At 40.5% G+C, this 25431-nt stretch overlaps 2 protein-coding genes across 3 annotated transcripts in view; both read left to right on the plus strand.

The window, feature by feature from the left end:
• LOC110015840 (CD209 antigen-like protein E) overlaps nucleotides 1–25431 on the plus strand; it is a 900664-nt gene that overhangs the window by 436225 nt on the left and 439008 nt on the right. The gene's annotated exons all lie outside the window — the stretch shown is intronic.
• orla-uia1 (major histocompatibility complex class I-related gene protein-like) lies at nucleotides 7283–24452 on the plus strand. 2 transcript variants are annotated; one of them, XM_023959565.1, is made up of 6 exons: nucleotides 7283–7535; nucleotides 8662–8715; nucleotides 22533–22799; nucleotides 22886–23164; nucleotides 23246–23548; nucleotides 23969–24452. In XM_023959565.1, the coding sequence occupies exons 2-6, from the start codon at nucleotides 8664–8666 to the stop codon at nucleotides 24046–24048; spliced, it is 981 nt and encodes a 326-aa protein (XP_023815333.1). In that variant the 5' UTR covers nucleotides 7283–7535; nucleotides 8662–8663; the 3' UTR covers nucleotides 24049–24452.

Here is a 25431-nt window from a genome sequence, read left to right on the forward strand (position 1 = left end):
TGTACCCAATCTCAGGGTGGAAGTGTGGCATATCTCCTCTCTGACCTGTTGTTCTGGCTCTCCCGTGGCATTGTATTGTATCGCTTCAATCTCAAGTTGTGATAGGAGTTGCCGTTTGTGGATGTTAGTACGCTGGGCTACCAGTTGTTTGGCAGTTAGCCTTGATTGTGGGTTTTGAAAAATCCATTCATTCCACATTCTCTGCATGTAACCCCTCTGGGTGGGATAACTCGAGTAGTAGCATTCTAACAGAACCTTGTTCTCACATCTAGTCCATTTCCGTCTTGTTCCAGTAGCCCACTTTCCATCAGGGTGCTCTGGTCCCTCAGCACCTGACGCAGACCTTGTTTGGCCGGGCGACGTCTGAGCCGGCATGACATGTGGTTCATTGTCTCTCATGTTGTGAGGTAGGCATCAGCGTTAAGGGTCTTGCCCAAGGACCCTCACTGGGTGATGTTAATTGCCCGTCATTGTTATGGTAATTGCCTCATTTTCATGGTAATTGCCTCATTTCTGTTGCCATTTTTTCCATTACCATTAATTGTTCATTCCGCCCTGGGATTCGAACCCGGGTTTCCTGCATGACAGTCCTGCACCTTACCATATACCACATACACTTACCTTATATATATATATATATATATATATATATATATATATATATATATATATATATATATATATATATATATATATATATATATATATATATATCTTACCCTACATGAGTTTCCTGTTTTCACTTTAAGACTAGAAACAGAAAAAGTGTTGGATCTGTCAGAGGTGTTAACTCTTTCAGAACAGAGAAAACATCAGCAAAGTTAGTGAGAACAGAGACTGAGACCTTTTTGAAATGTAAAATATGTGTAAATTTCCAATGAAGTTGAAAGCTGATTGGGTGGATGTGGTGACATTAGTGAGCACAGGTAAACCACAGGGGTGTGTCCTGAGCCCACTGCTGTTCAGTTTGTTCACGCATGACTGCACAGCTCGATACAGCACCAACCAAATTGTCAAATTCGCAGATGAAACAACAGTGATTGGTCTTATAAGCGACAATGACGAGTCTGCTTACAGAATGGAGGTGGAGCAGCTAGCAGGTTGGTGTAAATCCCATAACCTCCAGATCAACGTGGATAAAACAAAAGAAATGGTGATTAACTTCAGGACATCTGGCAATCACCAAAACACACATCTGACCATAAACGGTGCTGCAATGGAAGTCGACAGTGTCAAGTTCTTTGGGGTGCATCTCACTAATGACTTGTCCTCCTCTTGTTAGGGTAACTTAATTATCATTTGCTTACACACTATTATCACCACAATATGATTGTCTGAATTCTATCTTTCAGTAAAAAAACAATGACGTGGAAAGTTCTGACTATACAAGATATGATGTTCCTGTACTGCGTGATTGAATGACCCACTTTTATGTAATCAACCCCGAACACCAATAAAACCAGACTGGATCCACTGGGAAGGAGGAACTCCTCTGTGACAGACGGGCTTCTCCTTCTGCAGAAGTCTAGCAAAAATTCTCATCTCCTGTATGGTTCTTCTCTTTGTTAGGGAAACGTTGTAGCCCTCACACTCCACCAACTCCGCAATGGTCATCAGGAAAGCCCAAAAGACGGAGACTCAGGAAAGCAGGAATTCCAACACCTCACCTCATCACCTTTTACAAGGGAACCATTGAAACCATCCTGACTCAGAGCTTCACATCCTGGTTTGGCAGCTGCAAGGTTCAGGACAAACAACGACTCAGCAAGATTGACTTTGAGAAAGACTGTTGGTGCCCCTCTCCCAAACCTGGAGGAGCTAAATGTTCAGCGCTGCCTACGTAGAGCAACCTCCATCATTAGGGACCCCCAGCACCCCTCTCATGATCGAGCAGGATGTTAAACAGCTTCTTCCCACAAGCTGTGAAGCTGTTGAACGGACTGTCCTCCTCATGCATTCATGCTCTCACAAACTCCCCTCTGCAATAAGACCCAACGGATTACCCTCAACCCCCACACAACCTAAAGACACAATAAACGCATACAGACTCTAACCCCCCCTAAAAAGAAGGCTGCTAAATGTACATAATCACTTTAATGACAGAATAATTTATAACAGCTAAGATGCTGTGCAGGACCCTCAAGCTCCCAGGCCTCTGGGAGAGAACCCCAGCTTAGAGGAGAAGCAACCTGCAGACGGATTTAAACATCCATTTACTGGATATCTATTTCTATCCAGTCTCACACATGTAAATGATGCCATTAGAATGATTCTGAATCATAAACAGACATATTTGTACTTTCACACAGATAACATGACACATTGAGAGCAGTTGATCAGAGTTTGATTAACTGCCCCCTGAAATCCCATCTATTACAAGTCGCCCTTTAATAAGGGATAGTGCCAGCTTTTCTACAATAAACTTTACGTACTTTATTTCCGCATGTCTTCCAGGAAGCGGCACAGTGGTGCAGTGGTTAGCACTCTTGCCTCACTGCAAGATGGTCCCTGCTTCAATACCTGACTGGGGGACCCGGAACAGAAAACAGTGACATGTTAGATATATTCTTTTTTTCTTGATGGTTAAATTTGTGCTGACTTATTGGATTTCTTTATGTAATCACTTATCAAATCCTTTTTCCCACATTCAGACACACAAACACATGGATTGTAGTCTCTCAGTGTCTGAAACAGACAGACTCAAGTGCAGCTGTTTATTCTGTTAAAGCTTCTTTATGCTTCATTTACTTTAAGGATGCTAGCATGAACTACAAAGGACAGCTGAGATTTTAGTTGTTGCAGATGATTTATATCATGTTGACTTCATGTAAACCACACTATTCACTCACTAAAAGACTAAATGATAAAATCAGGCTGCAACCATTTCTGGTTCCAAACCACAACATACCTGCTGCTATCAACCCACTGATTACCGTCTGTCTGCATGAGTCAATATGCAACTAAGCAGTAAATGATGACAGATTTCAAAGTCCAAGCTAGACATTATTTGTTAATGAAAAATATTTTTGGAGAACTAAAGCATAAAGACAACTGTTTGTTTTTCACTAGAAAATTATTTTTGTTTTTTTTTAAAAACATATAAACAATGATAAAAAACCTCCAGTCTGTATTTTCATGTTTGTCAGTCTGCATGCTTCAGTTCCTATTTTAAGCACATTTGATAGTTTCATATTTTAGAACAGACTGAGTGACAAGTGTTGCTGTTTAATTAGATCATTTGGTAAAGTGAGCAGTCTTCAACTAAAACACATGAAATTTTGCTTTTTTAAGACTTATTAGGAAAAGATCAACCTCTAAAATGGACAAATCTACACATTCAGCACGGATCAAATACTTATTTCCTCCACTGTTGGTAAAAACCATTTAAAAAAAACTGCATGTTGATGGATTGGAAAAATCCAGCAAAATATAACCTTGAACAAAAATGATTAGTTTTATTTTGGTTTTTTTTAGAAATAATTATTATAAAATATAGAAGTGAGATCTATGATTTTAGGGAAAGGCTCACGGTTGAATAATTGAGAAGTTAGAAGTTGTGTTCAGTTTTTTCCGTCTCTTCAGTCTGACTCTAACAGGAAATGGTTTCTAATGAAATGTGCTGTTAACAGTTTGGTCATTTCTAGATCCATTCCTTCTGTTTCTGAGAAAGACGGCTGCAAATAGCAGCAGCAACTCAGTTCATCTGCAGCTTTCTACCAACAAGTTTAATCGTCCGGCAGAGTTTAGGATCAGAAACAGAGACTGAACATGGCAGCACACGTGAGAAAATGCAGTGCGTGCACAAGCTCACAAAGATAATGCGATTGCGCACGCATCAGATGAGCCAGAGGCTTTGGGTCATGCTCACAGAAGTAAAACGTCTCTCGCCAGCCATGACTTTTTGTGGTCGCGGGAGGAAAAACAAGCAAAGGAGCGGAGGGGCGCTACACCCCCCTAACGCAAAAGTTTTGACAGAAACACACCAAAGTTTCAGGGTTATAAAAACAAAACAAAAAATAAGAAAAAGCTGTTTAGTTTGACAGCATTCACAGTGACTATGGATTCAATCAATCCACTGAGCAGTCATTAATGTATGAAGCTTTGGTTTTAGTGGTTTGAAGTGATACATGTCTCTATAGCAACATCCTTTGAACTGAATGAGGTCATTTAGCTGTAGATGATTACGAGCCTTTCAAGTTTAGCAACCTGCTTGTGGTGACACTTGCATGCCTCATAGGTCTTTGCTGGACATATGGAGGGAAGATTTACATTTCTGATGGAGAACATGCAGAACAAAGACTGTTGCATGCTCTGGAACCTTCAGTGCTGCCTGGTCTTTGAGTTGAAAAACCTTCAAGTTGCAGCATTTAAAGCAGGGGGGTCATAGCAGACAGGTTTACTGGTTGTTTATCATTACGGTACGGTTCAAATGTAGTACAAAAAGGGCGGGGCCTGTCCACACACACTCAAATATTATCAACACACCTGCTAGCTGCAAAAATGTCCACATGTCAACATGTACACAAAACAGATAGTGTTCACAAACGCATACCTATGCCTTTAAACCAACTAGTGTGAAATCTTTAATTCATTCAATCATGCAAACTATTAGTGCAAAGGTGAGCTAACACCTGTGCTCAGGTGAGTGTTTATGTTCTTCTAAAATGGATGGTGGAATGTGAAAAGAAGGAGGAGCGCCCAGCCACCCCACACCCAGACCCCCGCCGCAGCAGCAGCGGCAGCCGGAATTCCCCCAACGCCACACGGGAACAGGCAGGGAACAACCGCCCCCTGGGCAACCAAGACCGCCACCCAGGCCAGGGCCAGCAGGACCGCCGCGAGGCCCCCAGAGCCAGAGAGCAGGGAGGCGCGGAGGGAAAGAGAGCGCCGCCCCAGCCCAGCCAGGAAAGCAGACCCCCCGCTGCGCCCGAAGAGCCCAACGCAGGGCCCCACCGGAGAAGGACGCCCACAGCCCCAGACAAGCACCCCACCACCACCCAGGAGTTCCGGGCATCCCCCCGCCCCAACCCCAGGTACGAGCCAGGACCCCCCAAGGGAGACCCGCTCCGCACTCCAAGCAGCCACCCACCCGGCCCACGGTTGGTCCAGGTAGGAGCAAGGCAGGGGCCCGCCGCCCCCGCCCAGGAGGGGGGAACCCCGGGGAAAAAAGGGTGGCCCACAAGGGGTGTTATAAATATGGCCCGACCAGGCTCGGCCATGTTGGAAGTTTGGCGGGGCCCAGCGCCCAGGGGCAAGGACCAGGACCCACCCCCCAGGGACACGAACACCCCCGGCTCAGGTGTAATATGAACCCCCCCACCGTGCGGAGAGAGCACCGCCGGGCCCAGGGAGCCGGCACCCAAGGGACACGGCCGCCATCGCCAAGAGGCCCGCACCCCCCACCAGGGACGGGGTAGGGGACAGATGGACCCAGGTCCCACCTTCCTTGCAAAATGTGTGTGCGTGTATGTGTGTTTGAGAGGGTGTGTGTGTGCATGTGTGTGAGTTTATGTTGGAATGTATATATTGAAGGGGGAGGGGTGTGTGTACTAAGGGGGGTGGAGTTAAAATTGGCGAGTAGGGCACTAAGGGGACATCTCCTGATTACTCACAGTGATGTCCCCTCACCCTCCCCACCAAGGGGCCCTAAATGTCTAAGGTGCGGTTAAAATTGGCGGGTAGGGTGCCAGTAGGACATCTGCTGCTTGCTTGCAGTGATGTCCAAGCACCCCCCCTACCAAGGACCCTACATGTCTAAGGTGCAAATAAAACCGAAAGAGGGGGGGGCCCACTCCATACGGCAACCATAGGAGGGGGGCCACTGCCAAGTAGCCCCCCCCAAGGCGCATCGCAGGCTAGACCCCCCACCCCCCGCTATTTAAATAAAGTTCAATTTGAATTTGAATTTATTGGTGGGGACCTATTGTCTGCAACCACTAGAGGGCCCAATCCAGAGCTTTCATGCAGATTGATGTTTCTTTCTTTCTCCCCAACTTACCCCCTTCCTCATAGATTTCCTCAGAGTGTGACAGCAGATGTGACATAACTTAAAGAGTTTTGATGTAAATGGAGGCATCACACATATTAGATTTGTTTCAGTTTATTCTCACAATATATTTTGATGGAGAATGTTACTTTGTAGTGTTGTGAACTACTGGAAAGGGTTTTCTCCTCCAATAAGCTCAATCAATCAATTTCTTTATTTGGAACTTTGACATGACTGCAGTCATAAACATCAGTAGTTATGGATATTGGTACAGATATGGTACAGATATGTTTTTAATGTATGTTTGTATGGATGTCATCTTTTTGTGGGTTTTAACATCTGGACCAGGTTGTCCAGGTTCAATCTTCTGCACACACTAAGCTCTGCAAAGCAGCAACGTCTGCTGGTTCCTTTAGAACAGGTCAGAAGTTAAACTTTATAGCTCTGGTTCTATCAGGGTGGAGGGATCTGTCCATCTCAGTACAGCAGCCTCATTTACAACCTATGAAAAATTATTATATAATTATTTTTCATCTTCATAGACGAAGCAGGAGAAATGTAAAATGCCAGCAGAAGATGATCTGACTGTCATTTTGGATCCAGATCTAATAAAACACATTTCTTTCACCACAGCAAGAATGATAGAAAAGCACCACATGTGACATTTACCATTTGGGAAGAGTAGGACTGGTCCATCTTAAGGAATGGGTCCATGAATTGTGAGATCACTGATGACAACAACCTCCTTCCATCAGTGAGAGCATTGTAGATCCATTGTGGCTGAACCTTTCAGCCTGACAATGATCCCAAACATCATCATCATCTGGACAAAGAAAGATGGCTCTGTAGAAAGCATTTCAGGTTTCTGAATTGTTCTAACCAGTCTCCAGAGTCCTTGATCCAGAAGAGAATCTGTGGAGGAGTCTGTGATGCCCAGCTACACATCCAAAACATCCCGGCTCTTGAGGAGATCTGTACAGAAGAATGGACCAAAATATCAGCTACAGTAGAAACCTTCAGGAAACCTTTGACTTCATTTCCAACCAGGATTACATTACAAGTAGACAGAATAGACCCAAGTTTCTAACCAAGTGGTACAACCTGCTGAATCTGTGACTGATAAATACTTGATTGCTCTGATTTTATTCATGACATCTTCAGCTCCTGTGTTGCTTCTGCTAACACACAGAGGTAGAGACACTGATCTAGAACAGGAACTGTGTGGAGAAACACAAAGTTGGTTCAATCAGGTCAGACTAGTTAGACAGGTTAGTTAGACATTCTGTTGCTGCTTTTAGACAGAGAAGGAAACAACCTGCAGAGCTCAGAGATCAGTTGTTCAGCTCACAGCAACAGAGACATCTGAACCCAGAAGGACCTGGACTCTGATCTGAACCCATGAAAGACCAGGATTATTTACTGTCAGCAGTGAGGATAAAAGCCTGAGGGCTCGGTTCTTTGAGCTGCTGACGACTCCTGAACAGAACCGAGTTCAGACACTTTCTGACTTTTTGGCTGTTTGTTTCCTCTGAACATTCCTTACATACATGTGAGTATCTGTGTGGTGAAAATCAGCTTTGTGGTGAAAAAACAGCTTCTTTATAGTAAAAAGGAGAATGATGTTTAGTTTTTGGCAGACAATTCCTGCTGTGGTTCCACCTCACAGTTTGGCCTTTTGACCACTCAACCTGGAAAAAACTGAAAAAGTTCATTTTATTATAAATAAACAAAAATAAAAGGCATGATAGTGAAATTAATCTGAATTAAACATAACAGAGCAGTAATGTAACATTAAATTACTTTAATTAGCAGCAAATACATGTTGGTGACAGAAACAGAAGATGAAGATGAATGTTGGTGTTCAGAACAGTTGAAGGACAGATGGTGGTGGACTTTACTAAAAGAAAAATGAAGATATGTTTCCAGAAAAGAGAGAAGCAAAGGGTGACACAGCATAAGATAGAGGAGGATAAATATGACTCTGGTGAGGAAGATGAAAAGGACCAGAGCAGAGCAGAGGAATTGAGAGTCTATAGCAGATCATAAAGTTCTCCCAGATGACTAAACATACAGCTAAAGTGATCAGGTGGACAAAAATGTCTTCCATATTTCTATTTCTGGATGAATTTTTCATTACATTTCTGTTCCAATGACAGACCCCCCCCCCCCCCCCCCACACACACACACACACACACACTGTGTTCTTTGTTTGGTTCTGTTTTCCTTGCAGTGTTCTTTTTCAGGCTTATTTTCCAATCACTGTCTCATCTGGTTTCATTTACAGTTTATCCACAGCTGTTATTTTTAAATCCATTAGAACCCAGACCCATTTTCCCTTTAAATGAAAATTAGGTGGGTTATTTCACAAACTCATTGGACCACTTAAGACATTTCTGATGTTTTTCTGTGATGCTGATGTCACCATGAGTTCTTTTGGGTTTAAGTAATCATCCTCTGTGTTTCTGAGTGTCTGATGTTCAGATTATCTGCTTTGTCACATTTTTACCTCGTCTATTTTTCCCCTCATGTTTAAGGTTTTTAAAGTTTGAAGTACCTGCAGTAAAGCCTGGTCTCCTGCATTTTGGGTCCTTCGTGAGTTCCTCACACCAACTGTTCTTTCAGTTCAACTACATTCAGTAGAAGATCAGTTGACTGTCTGTGTTTGATTTCTCCAGAAATGATGAAGATGTTCATAACTCTGTTCTTCCTCTGTCATGCAGCATCTGCAGGTAAGACCACAAGCTGCAGTTTTTATTTCAACATTTCCTTCCATACATTGTTGTTACTTTGGAGCTAAAACAGATGACATTGCTGTCATTGTTCACTTGCAGAAACAAAACTCTGCATAGGAAACAAGCTGAGTTTGTGGAGATGAAAACATTTAGAAAGCTGTTTCATAGTGGGGGGAGGACTGTATTAGAGAGACAAATGATTCTGAAATAAATCACCATGCAGCAAATTCATCTTAATAGGAAAGAAAATCAGCAATGGTCATAGACTGGCTTCAGCGTAGAAATGAAAAGGAAACCTGAAAAGAGAAGATTTTTTATTTTGAGTTGACTAAAACAAATTGCAAGTTAAGTCTGGATCGTTTCTTATTGCAAAGCACCAATATATACCAAGAAAGGGGAACAATTATTGTTTTAAATAAAGGTTTTTAGTGATGTTTAATGGTTTATCCTTCAAGAATAAAGTGGTCAAAAACAAGTTTGTAGGTGAAATTCCATTTCACCTCAATTTAAGGGAAGAATATTTAAGCATTGTTATCATGTTACTCTGTGAGGAAAAATATTGTTCGCCAAAAAATGTAAATTCTATTTTGAGAAAAAATTATTAATGTTTCAGTATGAAATGTATTCAGAAATATCCATGTGCACAATTTTAATTGTGGCTACTCTGTAGACCATGGGCGGCTACTGGTCTGTCAGAGAGGGGAAGCTCATTTTCGGCCTACATCATAAAATTGTCTATTTATTTAAAAGTAAATTCTGCCCCATGTTCCTTTTCAAGAAAATGGTCTGTGACCCTGTCGTAGTACGGAACAAGTAGCTAGTAGCTGCCGTTAGCGTCCGAATTGGTATCAGCCGGACCCGCATATGAGCTGCTCTGTCTGAGTCGTGTTACCGTGTTACCGGAGATTCACCGAACAGCATGAAGAGCAGCGCCCACACAGACCAACGTTGCCACGACGACCAACAGGGTGAGGCCGACGCTCTGATGGGACCGAGCGCGAATAGCCTCAGTGATTCCTGTCAGTCAAAAGGAGTAGCAGGGGGGCTGACCAAGATGGCGACCGCGACCGCATGTAAGAAACTTCTGTGAGTTCTTAAAACTTGGAATTCGCTGCACAAACTGTTTTTTTCCCCGACCCTTTGCCTTGAAACAACAGTAAAAGTTTTTCCGTGAGGTTTTTTCAAATTAATATTTTGAAATCTAAACTAATAATGATGAAGAAATCAAAAGATATCCGCGGCTCTCTCAACCGCAGCAGCTCTTTGGAAAATATGGAAGTGGATGCTTCTAAGGAAGAACGAAACATCAGAGAGACCCATTCCTATGCATGTCACATGAAGGATGATGAAGAATGCTCTTCAATGCCAAATACACCTATGAAACATAAGCAAAATAATCCTGAGAAAAGTGCTGCAACTGAGCCGACTTTGTCTGAGCTTCAATCCACCATCATCAAAGCAGTTACCGAAAAAATTAACGAACGAGCAGACAAAACTGACGAAGCTGTGCATTACAATACTGTCCAATTTGAAGAAGTCGCTTGAGATTTGCCATCAGGAGGTCATGGACTTGAAAAAACTAAATGAGAGCCTGAAAAAGCAATGTGAAGAGCTGGAAAAGAAGGTTGGAGAGATGGAAACCAAAATGAATGATGCAGATCGCTACAGCAGAAGAGTGAATCTACGCCTGTCTGGTGTCCCTGAAAGAAATCCAGAGGATGTCAAAACAAGAGTTCAAGACATTTTTAAAGAGATGTTACCAACCAAAGATTCTGCAGTGGTGGTTTCAGCAATCGACATCGCACACAGAGTTGGAAAGCCCAGTGGGAATGGAACCAATCAACGTCCCCGGCCCATAATCATCAGGTTCCTGTCCAGATCAGCCAGAGATCTCCTGTGGAAAAGTTCTAAAAAGAACGTCTACCTACTGGATCATCATCTTCGTCTCCAGGAAGATCTCACATCTGCTGATAAAGAAGCTCGCAGCCGCCTATGGCCAGCAGTGGAGGCAGCCAGGAAGAAAGGAGAGAAAGCCTACTTCATTGGAAACAGTGCTTTCGTAAACGGCAAGGAAATACTACTGAGTTAAGCTGAAATATGTTTGTAAAGGTCAGTATGACGGTATAAAACAGACTCAAAGTTTAAGGCATATTGAATATGTGCAGCGGTTCCTGAACAAAACCAGGAAGTTCCTAAGTTAATTTTCTCTTTTTTCTTGTTCTTATAGTTCATGTCATTATCTGTTCTAACTGTGAATGCCAGAGGTACCAGAGACCAACTGAAAAGAAAATGCGTTTTTTTATATTGCCAAAATAAAAATGCAGACTTTTATTTCATTCAAGAGACACACGCTTCTGAAGCAGATAGGGAGTTTTGGAGAAGTCAATGGGGTAAAAATGTCTGGTTTTCTTTTGGTAGCAACAGGTCAGCAAAGGTAATTATTTTACAGGGCAAATTTAAAGGCCGCACTCTTGAGCATTTAATTGACAAAAATGGGAGATGGATTATTCTTGTAGTGAATTTTGACCAATTTTATTTTATTTTAATTAATACATATGCCTCCAATAATCCAACAAACAACAATACAATCTTTTTAACATTGGAAGAAAAAATTAAGACACTCCTACAAAGGTATCCCACCACTAAGATTTAATGGGGAGGAGATTTTAATGCTGTAATGAATGGCCATCTTGATCGATTTCCATCCAAGAAAGAAGACGCAAAAGAGTTGGAAAACATATGTAATAGACTTGATTTGATTGACATATGGAGACATAAACATCCTGATAAGAAAATATTTACTTGGAGCAATAAGGACAGATCTCAGTGTTCCCGCATTGATTTTTGGCTAATTTCTAATGACATAGAAAATACAGTTGATTCCGTTGAGATTATACCAAATGTTTTTTCAGACCACAATACAGTGTCCATTAAAATTAATATGGAAACTGATGCAACCAAATACAACGTAGACTATTGGAAATTGAATAATTTACTATTAAACAATAAAGAATTTTCTGATGGAGTAGAAAAACTAATTGATAAATACTGGAAACAAGCCTTTACATTAAAAAAAATATTCAAATAGTTGGGAGTTAATGAAGTATGAAATAAGATCTTTGGCAATATCATTTGGGAAGAAAATTGCTAAAGCAAAACAAAAAAGAGAGTCAGAACTAATAAGAAAAATAATGATTATTAATGAAAAAACGAATTTATCTGATCTTTGCAATCAGAATTGAATAAAGTATATGAAGAAAAAGCACGAGGAGCATTTGTTAGATCCAGAAGAAAATGGTTAGAACAAGGTGAAAAATGTACTAACTTACTTAGAAAAAACAACTTAGAAAAAAGAAATTTTGAAATTTCCTGTCTACGTCAAATTAAAATTGGCAATTCAATAAGTGAAGATACAAAAAAGGTTTCTCAATATGTTGCAAAATTCTATCAGAGACTTTACACCAAAGATTGCGTTAGAGAAGAAGATATTGAATTATTCATTAACAATATTAAAGAAAAGATTGGAAAAGTCAGTGAAACTTTTGAAAAGACTTGTGACCAGAAAATTAAGACAGAGGAAGTTGAAGACTGTATTAAATCTCTTAAATATAATAAAAGTCCAGGTAATGATGGACTAACAAGTGAGTTTTATAATTTCTTTATTGCTAAATTGACCCATTTTCTATCAAACTTATTTGAAGAAGCTTTAGGCAAGGCAAGGCAAGGCAAGGCAAGTTTATTTGTATAGCACAATTCGTACACAAAGTAATTCAAGGTGCTTCACAAAACAGAAAAGTGCATTAAAATCACAATACATCATAGAAATAATCAACATAAAATTTACTTTAAAAGAAAAGGAAGAAAAAAAAAAGATTTAAAAAGAAAGGAAGGAAAGAAAAGTGCAGATAGGACCTTTCAGTCATATACACGGCTAAACAGAAATGTTTTAAGTCTAGATTTGAACATGAACACAGAAGAGGCCTGTCTTACGCCTTCAGGGAGGCTGTTCCAGATTTTAGCTGCAGAATATTGAAATGCTGATTCCCCTTGTTTAGTTCTGACTCTGGGAATCAACAGGAGGCCGGTCCCTGAGGTCCTCAGAGTACGAGATGGTTCATATGGCACTAACATGTCAGAGATGTACTTTGGTGCTCGGCCATGGAGAGACTTGTACACAAGCAGAGCTGCTTTGAAGTCTATTCTTTGAGGTACAGGGAGCCAGTGCAAAGACCTGAGCACAGGACTAATGTGATCATACTTCCTGGTTCTGGAGCAGCAGCATTCTGGATGTACTGAAGCTGTTTTACAGCTCGTTTGGAGAGGCCGGTGAGCAGGCCGTTACAGTAGTCTAACCTACTGGAGACAAATGCATGAATAAGTATCTCCAGGTCTCGCTTTGACACTATGTTTTTGATTTTGGCAATGTTTTTCAGATGGTAAAATGCTGATGATGTTACTGACTTGATATGGCTGTTAAAGTTCAGGTCAGAGTCCATGATTACCCCTAGGTTTCTGACTTGATTTGAGGGTTTAAGAGACAGAGAATGAAGGTAGCTGCTGACAATTTCTCTTTGTTTCTGTGGGCCAAAAACAATAACTTCGGTCTTGTCTGAGTTTAGCTGGAGAAAGTTGTTCTGCATCCACGCGCTGATCTGTTGGAGGCAGTGGTTGAGAGAATCCACTGGCCCATATTCACCTGTTGTCAGTGACACATAGATCTGAGTATCATCTGCATAGTTGTGATAAGATATGTTATTACTGCGTATTAACTGCCCTAGTGGCAGCATGTAGAGGTTGAACAGAAGGGGTCCCAGGATCGATCCCTGGGGCACACCACAATTCAAGCCCATGTAGTCTGAGACACAACTCCCAATTTCAACAAAATATTTCCTGTCTTCCAGATAAGACTTGAGCCAACTTAGGGCAGATCCAGAGATGCCAACCCAGTCTTGGAGTCTGTGCAAAAGGATCCCATGATCAACAGTATCAAAGGCAGCGCTCAGGTCTAGCAGGATTAAGACAGAGACTTTTCCATCATCAGTGTTCAGGCGGATGTCATTGGTTACCTTGATAAGAGCAGTTTCTGTGCTATGATGGGGTCTAAAACCTGACTGGAAAACATCAAACGAATTGTTTAATAAGAGAAAGTCAGTGAGCTGTTGGTAGACAACTTTTTCAAGGACTTTTCCTAAAAATGGCAGATTAGAGATAGGTCTGTAATTATTCAGTACAGTGGGATCAAGACCGCTCTTTTTCAGGAGGGGTTTAATGACTGCAGTTTTTAAGGCCTCTGGAAATATTCCAGATTGAAGAGACATGTTAACTATTTGAGTAATTGATGGCAACACACTGTTCAAGACAGACTTTAGAAATCTAGTGGGTAACACATCAAGGCAGCATGTAGACGAGCTCAGACGGGTGATGGTCTCTTGGACAGTTTGGTCAGTGACAGGTATAAAGTGAGTCAGCTTAGAGTGAGTAGGTGGCCGTTCGATAGTTATATGTGTTGTGGAGTTGATGGCTTTTTTAATGCCCTGAACCTTGTCATTGAAAAATACAGCAAACTCATTACATTTAGGTGTACAAACCAATTCTATTGGTAGCTGGGTTGGGGGGTTAGTTAATCTGTTAACTGTTGTGAACAGGATACGAGAGTTGCTGCTGCAACTTCCAATTATTTCAGAGAAGTACCTTTCCCTTGTTCTGCATAAGATCTGGTTATAAGCGTACAACTCCGCCTTATATATTCCATAATGAACCTGGAGTTTTGACTTGCGCCACTTTCGCTCGGCTCTGCGGCACTGTTGTTTCTGTGCCCTGACTAGATCATCATTCCTCCAGGGAGCTTTCTTTATATGTTTTCTCAATTTAACCTTCATAGGGGCAATGGCATCCAGAACATTCAAGATGCTAGAAGTAACAGAATTCAGCATTTCATCAACATTGGCACCAGAGACGTTTTCAGGGTTTATCATTTCTACAAACTGTGCCCTAGTGCTCTCATTTATTTGTCTCCTTTGGACAACTGCAGGGCCAGGCGGTGGTTTGGGAGCAACAGACAGGTCAAAGAATACACAGAAATGATCAGAGAGGGCGACATCAACCACACTGACATTGTAAATAGTAACCCCCCTTGTGATGAGCAGGTCCAGAGTGTGCCCTCTGCTGTGGGTGGGGCAACTCACATGCTGAATTAGACCAAAGGTTTCAAGGACAGCATTGAGCTCTTTTGCATTTCTGTCATTGACATTATCAACATGAACATTAAAATCACCTGTAATGACTAGACCATCAAAGTCTGTGCACACAACTGAGAGCATTTCAGTGAAATCATCAATAAAACTTTGGCTGTGCTGAGGAGGTTTGTACATAACTATGCAGAGTAAGGGAGGAGTTTGTTTTAACTCAATCTTAAAGGACACATACTCAAATGATGAAAACACACCAAATGATAGTCTGCGGGTTGCAATATTATCTCTAAACAGTGCAGAAACGCCTCCACCCTTTTTATTTTCTCGTATTTCCGATTCATGTTTGTAGTTGGGGGGAGTTGATTCGACTAGAACTATGTTTCCTGTGTTTTTGTCAAGCCATGTTTCAGTTAAAAACATAAAATCAAGATTAAAAGAAGAGATAAGATTATTGATTAAAAATGATTTGTTGCATAAAGATCTGACATTGAGTGCAGCAAGTTTGAGATTAGTTTCCTTGGGACTGGTCAAAACCTTCTTGCAGGGGATGTGAACTAGATTTCTTTGATTGGACAGTCTAACTGCCCTTTTTTGCATTCTACGTGGTGCAACTACAGGTATATCACCAGAAGGAAGCTGTTCATCACAGGGCCCCAGTTTGACATAACCTTTCCTAGGACACTGGGGGCCCGTTTCATCCTAGCTCCGGGGAATAGCACGTCTAGAGGCGCGCAGGAGAGGTTGAGTTGAGGGTAGTTTGGGTGATGGACCGGGAGGAGTGGGAGCTGGACGGGATTTGGGTGAACGACGGAGGGGGCGTGTTGGAGGGGCGTTGGGTGAAGGATGAGGAGGGGGCGCTGGAGGGGTAGGAGAGCTCCTGTGTGGTGTGAGGCTCACAGGTGTTAGGGGAGCCATCTTAATTCCTGACTTGATGAGGCTATCAAAATGGCTAGGTAGGGCCATGGGTGAAAGTGTGGGGGACAAAAAGGAAAGTGAGTCTTCACTGGGAGTAGATGTAGCAGGGGGCGCCCACAGCCGGTCAGACGGTGGTATTTCTGGGGCCAAATCTGGTGGTTGTTGTTGTGGTTCTGCGGTTGGGTCCTTAGCTGGCGGTGGTTGTTGTGATGCTGGTGCAGCTGAGTCCTTAGATGGAGGTGGTTGTGGTGCTGCCGGATCCAAGTCTTTGACCGGTGGTGGTGGTGGAGGTAGTTGTTGTTGCCGTTGTGCTGTGGTTCCTGGGACACTGGCTCGGTCCTTCCTTACTGCCTTTTCAGGGCCTTGGCCTCTATGCCCCAGAGCGTGGAGGAGGTTCTTCACTAACTCTCTTGCTCCACCTCTGTTCAGGTGTGGGCCTCTTCCCATGAAAAGGTCCTTTCGCTTCCAGAATGTATTGAAGTTCTCAATGTAATGCAATCCTCTGGAAGCACACTCTCTGGAGAGCCAATTGTTCAGCTGAAACAGACGGCTGAACTTGAGTGACACCCCATCGATGTTAGGAAGAGGTCCACTGATGAATGCTTCAACCTCTACTTTGTCAATCTCTTCAAATAACTTGATGAAGTCTTTTTTCAAACGTTCGGACTGTTCTTTTCTGATATCGACAGCACCTACATGGATGATTATTCGTTTAACTCCTTGGTACAAGACTTTAGATAAGAGTCCTGTAATCACTGGAACAGTAGAACTTGGGCAACATAAAGTTTGCATTCTTCTGTGGCTGACTCCACTGATAGCGCCATCTCCAAGCAGCAGCGTATCTCTGACCTTGACGTTTGGCACAGATTTTCTTTCTGCCTGTGCTTTGTTTCCAACATTATGACTCCTTCTCTGTGGTCCAATTTCACTGTGTTCTTCAATATCACATTGTGTTAGGGGTAAAAATCTGTTTGTGAGCTTTATTTCGGATGTTCTGTCATCTTTACGCTTTGGCTTAACACAGAGTTCCTCCGCACAAAGTTTTGGAAAGGACACAACATCACTCAGGTCTATGTCACTGTTATTCTTCTCGTTTGTGGTAAGAGTGGGCTTCTTACCACCCGATGTTACTGGAAGGGTCTTGTGAAGTCCATTTTCAGTTTCCAAAGTAAATATCCGTGTTTGTAGCTCTTTTATTTCTTGTTGGTAGATCCGACAGCGTTCACAGTGGGAGTTTGTTTTTCTTCCTCTTCCGGACATGTCGCTGGCTTGTCAAAAATATTGATTTGTATAGGTAGAAGTCACAAAAAAGGATGACCAGTCTGATATTCCAGGATGTGTGGAAGAAGTAAAATGATTAAAAATGATTAATTAAATGATTAAAAAGCAAATAAAGCAGGAAGCAGCAGGAGCAGGGAAAAAAGCGTCTGCACTCTTTTGCAGGGGGAGGAGCAATCCTCATTGGTATATTGCCCCCAACTCTCAGACAAGGCCTCATCAAACTCATCCCCAAACCACAAAAAGATAAATTATGCATAGAAAACTGGAGAACAATTAGTCTGTTAAACAATGATGCTAAAATATTTGCTCTTATTTTTGCCTAAAGATTGAAACCAGGACTGGAAAACATAATTGATGAAGAACAATCTGGTTTCATGCCTGGTAGAAATATTGCCAACAATATCAGATTAATACTTGACATGATTGATTATAATGAATATATTAAAGATGATAGTTTTATCTTATTTGTTGACTTCTACAAGGCATTTGATACAATAAGTCACATTTTTATGATTCGAGTTATTAAAGAATTTGGATTTGGAAAAAGTTTTTTAAAAGCAATTGAGGTTCTATACAATGGATGCAACAGCTCTGTTAAACTGGCACATGGCACAACTCCCAGATTTGACATTAACAGAGGGATAAGGCAGGGATGTCCTCTCAGCCCTTTTCTCTTTTTACTAGTTGCTCAGGTTATGGCCCTTCATTTAAAAAAATGTCCATTTCGTGGTATTACAGCTTTGGGGAGAGAATTTAAACTGTCTCAACTAGCAGATGACACAACAATTTTTTTGGCCAATAAACATGAAATAACAAATGCAATTAAAGGAATCAAGGACTTTTCTGGAATCTCTGGATTAGAAATGAACCTTAACAAATCTGTCCTGTTTTCACTAAAAGATTGTGATTCACCAGAAATCAACGGTATTCCAGTTAAATCTTCACTTACATATCTTGGTATTGATAAAAATGAAAAAAATGAAAAAAATCGCAGTGAAGTTAATTTCAAGCCAATAACTGAACAAATGATCAAAAGATATAACGTGGTTAATGAGAGATCTTTCTCTGAACAGTAGAATTCTGTTATCTAAAGCTGAGGGAATCTCTAGATCTGTCTATGTGTCTCTGTCTTTAGAAATGCCAAAACACATCTGGAACCTATTAAACAAAACATTATTTGATTTTATTTGGACGAAAACATGTCATTACTTAAGGAAAAATGTTTTATGTAAAACCAGAAAATATGGGGGCATGGAAGTATTAACCTTTGAAACTTTAAACAACTCTTTTAAAATAAAGTGGTTAAGTCAGTTATTGAAAGAGGAAGACAATATCTGGAATGCATTTCCCAAATATATATTTGACACAATGGGAGGCATTAAATTCTTGCTAAAATGTAATTATAAAATTGAAAAATTACCCACAAAACTTTCAAACTTTTACAAACAAGCCCTGCTCGCCTGGAAACTCGTTCATAAGCATAATTGTTCTCCAACAACTTGTTTTATTTGGAATAACAGTAATGTACAATACAAGAATAAATCCCTTTTTTCCTAGATGGTATGATAATGATATTGTTTTAATCAGACAACTTTTCAATCCTCATGGACATCTTCTGACGTATGAAGAATTTCTTTTAAAATTCGTTATTCCTGTTCCACCCAGAGAATATGCCATAGTGTTAGATGCCATTCCAATCAGTCTACTTCAACTGTTTAAAGGGATTTATCTTCTTCTTCCTCTTTCGGCTTCTCCCATCAGGGGTCGCCACAGCGAACAAGTCGCATGGTATATTTGGCAATGTTTTACGCCGGATGCCCTTCCTGACGCAACCTTCTCAAACCGGGCTTGGAACCGGCAGAGTCAATTAAGAACCCAGACAATTTTTTTGGACAAAGTGGATATTTGTGTTAATTCAGTTTCCAATAAGCAAATAAGAAATCTTTTACAGACCACAACCTTACCTGCTGGGAGATTTTATTAGGAGTCCAAATTTGTGGACATAAACTGGACATATGCTTGGACTATTAGTAGTAAATACTGTCTAAATAACAAAATAAAAGAGGTGTCCTTCAGAATATTGCATTGTATATATCCTACAAAAAAAACTTTGAGTAGATTTGTTGTGGACATGGACCTGTCCTGTTCATTCTGTGGAACTCAGGAGGAAACTATTTATCATCTGTTTGTGGACTGCAGACATACAAATCTGTTTTGGATTGAAGTTGGAAGCTATATTGGAAATATAACTAAACAAACTGTTACATTTTTAGATAAAGACATTGTTCTGGGTTACCTTAATGTCAAAGTAGACAAAGATTGTATTTTCATTACACAATTGTTTTTATTATTGGCAAAATTTAATATCCATAAGCCAAATGGTCAAACTCCAAACCTAAATTCCAGCTGTTTTTGAGTGAAATAAATCAGTATTGTACCATTATCAAACATCTGCAAAACCAAAAAGCAATTAGAACTACTTTAATTTTTGAAAAATTTAAAATTTATTAAACCCCAAAGATTTTTGAAGAAATGATTATTTTTGTCTTATGTTGTATATGTATGTGTATATACTTATATACTTTTTGTTTTATTTCTTATATTTTCTGTAATATGTACACATTGCAATTTCCCCTGTGACATTCACATTGTTATTGTATTGTGTTGTTGTTGTTTGTCAATGAAGTATGAAAAAAAAAAAAAAAAAAAAGGAGTAGCAGTCTTTCGACAGACCCTCCAACCATCACGCAGCAGCTCGGAGTCCGGGCCAGCCCACTCCCCATTGACCCCAGAGACGCTGAGCGTCCGTGGGCGGGACATAATCGCAGCGTTTATCCAATGACCGTCTAGTTTCTAAGGGCTGAAAAAAAACGTTCAAAGTATGGAGTCCTATACTGTTCATAATTAAATAAATAAATATTTAATTAAAAAAATAAATATGACCTCATGCAAATACACAATCAACCAATAAATCTCTTATAAATATATAAAAAGATCCTGAAATTGTGAAAAACCTGGACACAGATTTTAAATTAGCCATTATATTATTCAATGTATTTCATTTTGCTTTAAAAACCTGTTTATTATTTTAAAACAGCATTTTAAAATATTCATTTTAATCACGTGGAATATTATTATAATTCTACGCCTTTTTTCAGAACCTTGGATTTCAAAATCAATATTTTCCAAAGTAGCTTTGTTTTTTTTTCATGTTGCTGTTTTTCACAATGGCTTATTTATTTCATGAAGAGGTTTTTCAGGAGAATGGGTCTGTCTGTCAATCAAACTAGACAAGGCGGAGACACTTTTGTGATTGGCTACTCCTTTACTCAGACATGAGCAGCAGCACCCTGACTACATCGATCGAAGATGTTTCAGCGAACGTGACGGCGCAATGCACTCTCCTCAACACTAGGGGGAGTATGCACCTCAACACATCCACAGTGTTACCAGAAATTGGGCAGTTTTGGTTCTAAATTTGCGGATAAAAGTGGCTTTGGGCGAGTGTGCATAATTCAGGCGATTTTGTGGTCGGTTCGGCAATTTTCATCTTCTCATGAACATTTAGTAGTGGCCTAAGTTAGGCTGGGTGGTTGTTGGAGTTCCACAAAACTTCTATGAACTGGAGTTTCATGAACGCACCATGCCGCGTGTGGGAGGGGCAACCAGCTAATGTTTTTAGCCTTATAGCCACATGGAGCGGTTGCTTGTGCTTATCTCAGTAACAATGCATGGATGCACAATGCACACGGAGTGTTAAAAGATCAGTTTATTTATTTTGAATAGTTCTGCATGATAACAATGTTTCCATGTTTGAGTTCATGAGATCATCCCAGAGAGAGTCTCTGCTTCAGGTCCTGCAGTCAAACTACGTCTTAAATCACGTGTATCAGAGCGCCCAGGCAGCGCAAGAGTGTGTGTGTGTGTGCGCAAGTTAAGGGTCTGTTTGCCGTGTTTCCCGGAAAAGTAATAGTAAAAAAAGGTTTCCTCCAAAGTACAGAGCCTGATTCTTGGAGTAAGCCCCGGCTGGAGAATTGCTCAATCAATCCCGGATCTCCGCTGCGTTTTCCGACCACGGTCAGAAACGTCATCGCAGGAAAGGTTCAACATATTCCCGGGAGGGAAAAAATAAAATCAGAGGACCTGATTATAATCATTGTCTCATTGAAAATAAAAAATATAAGGTTCAGGAGGCCTCAGCAGGCTTGTTCCTCTTTGCGCACCTGCCTGGTCTGAGTCTGTTGGTCCGCCAGCTCGCCTCCTGTGAGCCGACACAGTGTGAGGCACGATGTGAGCTCCGAGTGAATGGCGTAAGAATGAGGAGTGTTTCAACGGGGGACTTATAGACGTGGACGACCGGAGCTCCTCTGTGGTTTGGTCCACACAAACCCTCAAACTACAAAAACAGAGTGGTCCATGTTTGCATCTTCTGCAGCAGACAGATAGTTTGACTCTGTTTGATCTCTAATGTCAGCAAAGCCGCGCGGATATCACTGAAACATGTCATCTATCTGACTGGCACACCGCTAAGCGGGTATCGAGGAATATGAGTCGATTTCCATGGATGAGCCAATGAGCGTTTAGATCCCGCCCACTTTCACTGATTGACAGACTCATTCTCTTGAAAAAGCTCTTCATGAAATAAATAAGCCATTGTGAAAAACAGCAACATGAAATAAAAACAAAGCTACTTTGGAAAATATTGATTTTGAAATACGAGCTTCTGAAAAAAGACAATTATAATAATATTCCACATGATTAAAAATGAATATTTTAAAATGCTGTTTTAAAATAATGAACAGTTTTTTAAAGCAAAATGAAATACATTGAATAATATAATGGCTAATTTAGAATCTGTGTCCTGGTTTTTCACAATTTCATGATTTTTTTATATATTTATGAGAGATTTATTGGTTGATTGTGTATTTGCATGAGGCCATATTTATTTATTTAATTAAATATTTATTTATTTAATTATGAACAGTATAGGACTCCATACAAAGCAGCCCCATTGAAGTCAATGGACGCTGGGCTTCAATAGGGAAATGCACTGTGACGCTGTGGGAATTTATGAGAAGGAAATCGAGTCAGCCGACCAGCTATATGTAACTGATTCTGAACAAACTTGTCTTTGAGATGAACGTTTTCATCTCAAATATGTATTAATACTATTGTTAATACAATAGTACATATTTGACCATTAATTTGGTGACATTATAAGGGAAGCCGAGCTTCCCTTCCAGTCTTAAAGAAATTACCACTGCTGTAGATATTTATTTGGCATGTTTTTGACAATATTTAAGGGAAAGAGTCATTGATTCTTTGGAAACAAACAAAAATAAATCCTGGGTTTGGACGTTTTTAAGGACTTTATTTTTAAAAACCTTTTTTGATAAATGCAGAAATCAGATGCATTTTTTTCTTTAGTGAAACACTCTCTGAAATGGATCACCACTGGCATTTCTGGAAAAACAAACCTTCCTGAGTTTGTGGTTACGGCATCAATGGACAATGTTGATCTTTGGCACTGCGACAGCACCAAGAGAGAACTTGAACCAAAACAGGAATGGACACGAAAACTATTCAAGTTTAGACCTGAACTCCTCCAGTTTCATTTACAGAGATGTCTTTTTAATCAGCAATTCTTCAAGGCCCACATGGATGTTTTCAAGCAACGTTTAAATCAAACTGAAGGTAAAGTTTAAGATTTACTGTCTAGAATTCTAATTGACTTTCTAATTGACTCAAACTTCCTTATAGTCTTCTTCTTTGGTGTTCAGGTTCTCACATTCTCCAAAGAATAGGCGGCTGTGAGTGGGACGATGAAAGCGATGAAGTCAAAGGTTTTGAACAGTACGGTTATGATGGGGAAGACTTCATCTCTCTGGACCTGAAGACTGGGACATGGGTTGCTCCAAAAACACAAGCTGCTGTGATAAAACATTCATGGGATGCAGACAAAGAGAGAATAAAGTACATTCAACAAATATTCATGTCATGGTTTCCTAAATTTCTCAAGGATTACATGCCCTATAGGAGGAGTTTTCTGCAGAGAACAGGTAGAGTCAACAACACTAACTAGTTCATACAAATAAATGCTGAATATGGGAGACATTTTTTTCTTCATTTTGTTTTTCCAGAGCGTCCTTCAGTATCTTTTCTCCAGAAGACTCCCTCCTCTCCGGTCTGCTGCCATGCCACTGGCTTTTATCCTGACAGAGCAGATCTGTTCTGGAGGAAAGATGGAGAGGAGATCCATGAGGGTGTGGAGAAGGGACAGATCCTACCTAACCATGATGGAACCTTCCAGATGAGCTCAGAGCTGAACGTTTCATTGATCAAACATGAAGACTGGAGGAGGTATGACTGTGTGTTCCAGCTCTCTGGACTAACAGAAGACATCGTCTCCATGCTGGACAAAACCCAGATTCAGACAAACTGGGGTAAGATTGTAAACTTTAGCCCCAGCACCTTAGTGTTACCTAATCCAGATCATCTTTAAAACAGAAGCATGTGAGGAGTTTCTAACAAGAAGTCACTCAAAGACTTTTGATCTGGTTTGATCTGCTTCAGATCTTTAATTTTTTATTTTATTTTTGTGATAATTTAAGATGTGCAGAAGGTTCAGAAAGACTCTAAATACAACACAATGACTAAACCACATCATTGCAAAAAGAGAATGAGACGTGAACAAAAAATGTTAAAGAACATGAAATAATGTATTCACAGCCAAAAACTGCCACCTCCCGATTTAAAAAAAAATCCTTGGCGTGGTCACAAATGTAGATGGTGGTTTTCAGGCGTCAGTCAGTCAGGTGGGGATGATGGCATCATGTCAGACATCACATGATTTTTCTTTACAGATGGTCTAGAAAAAGAAGAATCCTCAAGCGGAGGATCCAGAGCATCACAAGAAGAATTTTCTTTGGCTGAAAACAGTTGATTTGGACAAAACAGACACAGAGACACTAGAGTTAAATTCACTGTAAGCAGCACATATGGAATGAAATAGTGAAGACTGGAAGTGAAGCTTCTGGAACTCAGTTCTGATCCGTGCTGACAGTGAACGCCTGAGACGGATCCTGAATCAACTCTGGAACCAGGAATCAAACACAGCTTCTATCTGCATAGAGATGTTCTTAGTGAATTACTATACTATACTTTTACTATACTGTAACTTCAAGTAAACGTGTTATTTCTGTGTTACTATCCATGTTTTTAGCCATAATACAGTTTTTGTATGGACTTTTGTAAAGAAGTAAATTCTGTGGGTGTCTAATGCAAATGTGACATAATTCATGTTTTGTTGTAATTAGAAGAATCCTGCATAAATCATTGATTCAGGTGGTTTAGGTCTATAATTCTGCACAAACACTATGTTCTGTAATAGAGCGACACCTGGTGGTTTCTTTACAACATTTACCATTGAGGGTAAATGTTTGAATTTTGGTCTCATTGTGGTGGAATGATCTGTCTGTTTAAGCTCGTATTGCAGCCTCATTTACAATCTCCAAGAAAAGGATTAAACCTGAACTTCCTTGTTATAGCAGAGAAAGGGTTTGCCCTCAAAACGTCTTCAGCTAAAAAGTTGCAACAGACTGGTGATCTGTCCAGGATGTCCTCTGCCTTTACCCATGAGTGGCCAGGAAAGATTTTGGCAGACCCGTGTACCCGAAAAGGAACAAACAGGGTTAGAAAAATGGCTGTAAGTTAACATTTTCTCTAAAAAGTTTACTCTATAACATTTTTTTTTCATCCCTTCATGATCAGTGATATCCTGTGGTATCGTGGTGTGTTCAGCCTCCTCTACATCTGCTGCCTCATCCAAAACCTCTGAGGAGCCTACAGATGCAGAGCTGGTCAGCGCTGTAGTTGACATAGAGTGTGAGGAACAGAACAGACACATTCATAGGTCAGGTTGGACACATTGATGTGTCAGCTGATGTGAACTGCTGTTTTTCTACTATTTGAAATGATTCTGTGATGGGAGATGAACTGGAAACAGAACAGTAAGTTTGGGTTTGGGTCTAAGTGCTGCTTCTCACTGACACCAACTTCAGCTTCATCATAACTACTAGATGATCTGCAGCTCAACACCAACTCTCTGCTATTGCAGTCACTTCTTTCTGCTTTCAGCATCAACAACATTGAACTGAATGGATTAAATGAAAACAGAAACAATAGGTGTAGAAGTTTAAATTTTAAGTAGTTTGTTATTTACATGTTTTTTAGACACTGTTAAGCATTAAATTAAAATAAAATATTCTTGCAAACAAACAGAGTAAAAGAAAATATGTGCAAAAGCTAAAGAAAAATAATCCCAATT

This window comes from Oryzias latipes, chromosome 11 (assembly GCF_002234675.1).
Source record: "Oryzias latipes chromosome 11, ASM223467v1".
In the NCBI taxonomy this organism is placed as follows: Eukaryota; Metazoa; Chordata; class Actinopteri; order Beloniformes; family Adrianichthyidae; genus Oryzias; species Oryzias latipes.

Excerpts from the sequence above, each read along its gene's own strand:
- orla-uia1 (XM_023959565.1), top strand. The coding sequence starts at position 8,664 with ATGATGAAGATGTTCATAACTCTGTTCTTCCTCTGTCATGCAGCATCT. Across the intron at positions 8,716-22,532 it reads CTGTCATGCAGCATCTGCAG|TGAAACACTCTCTGAAATGG; the intron begins GTAAGACCACAA and ends TTTTTTCTTTAG. Across the intron at positions 22,800-22,885 it reads ACGTTTAAATCAAACTGAAG|GTTCTCACATTCTCCAAAGA; the intron begins GTAAAGTTTAAG and ends TTTGGTGTTCAG.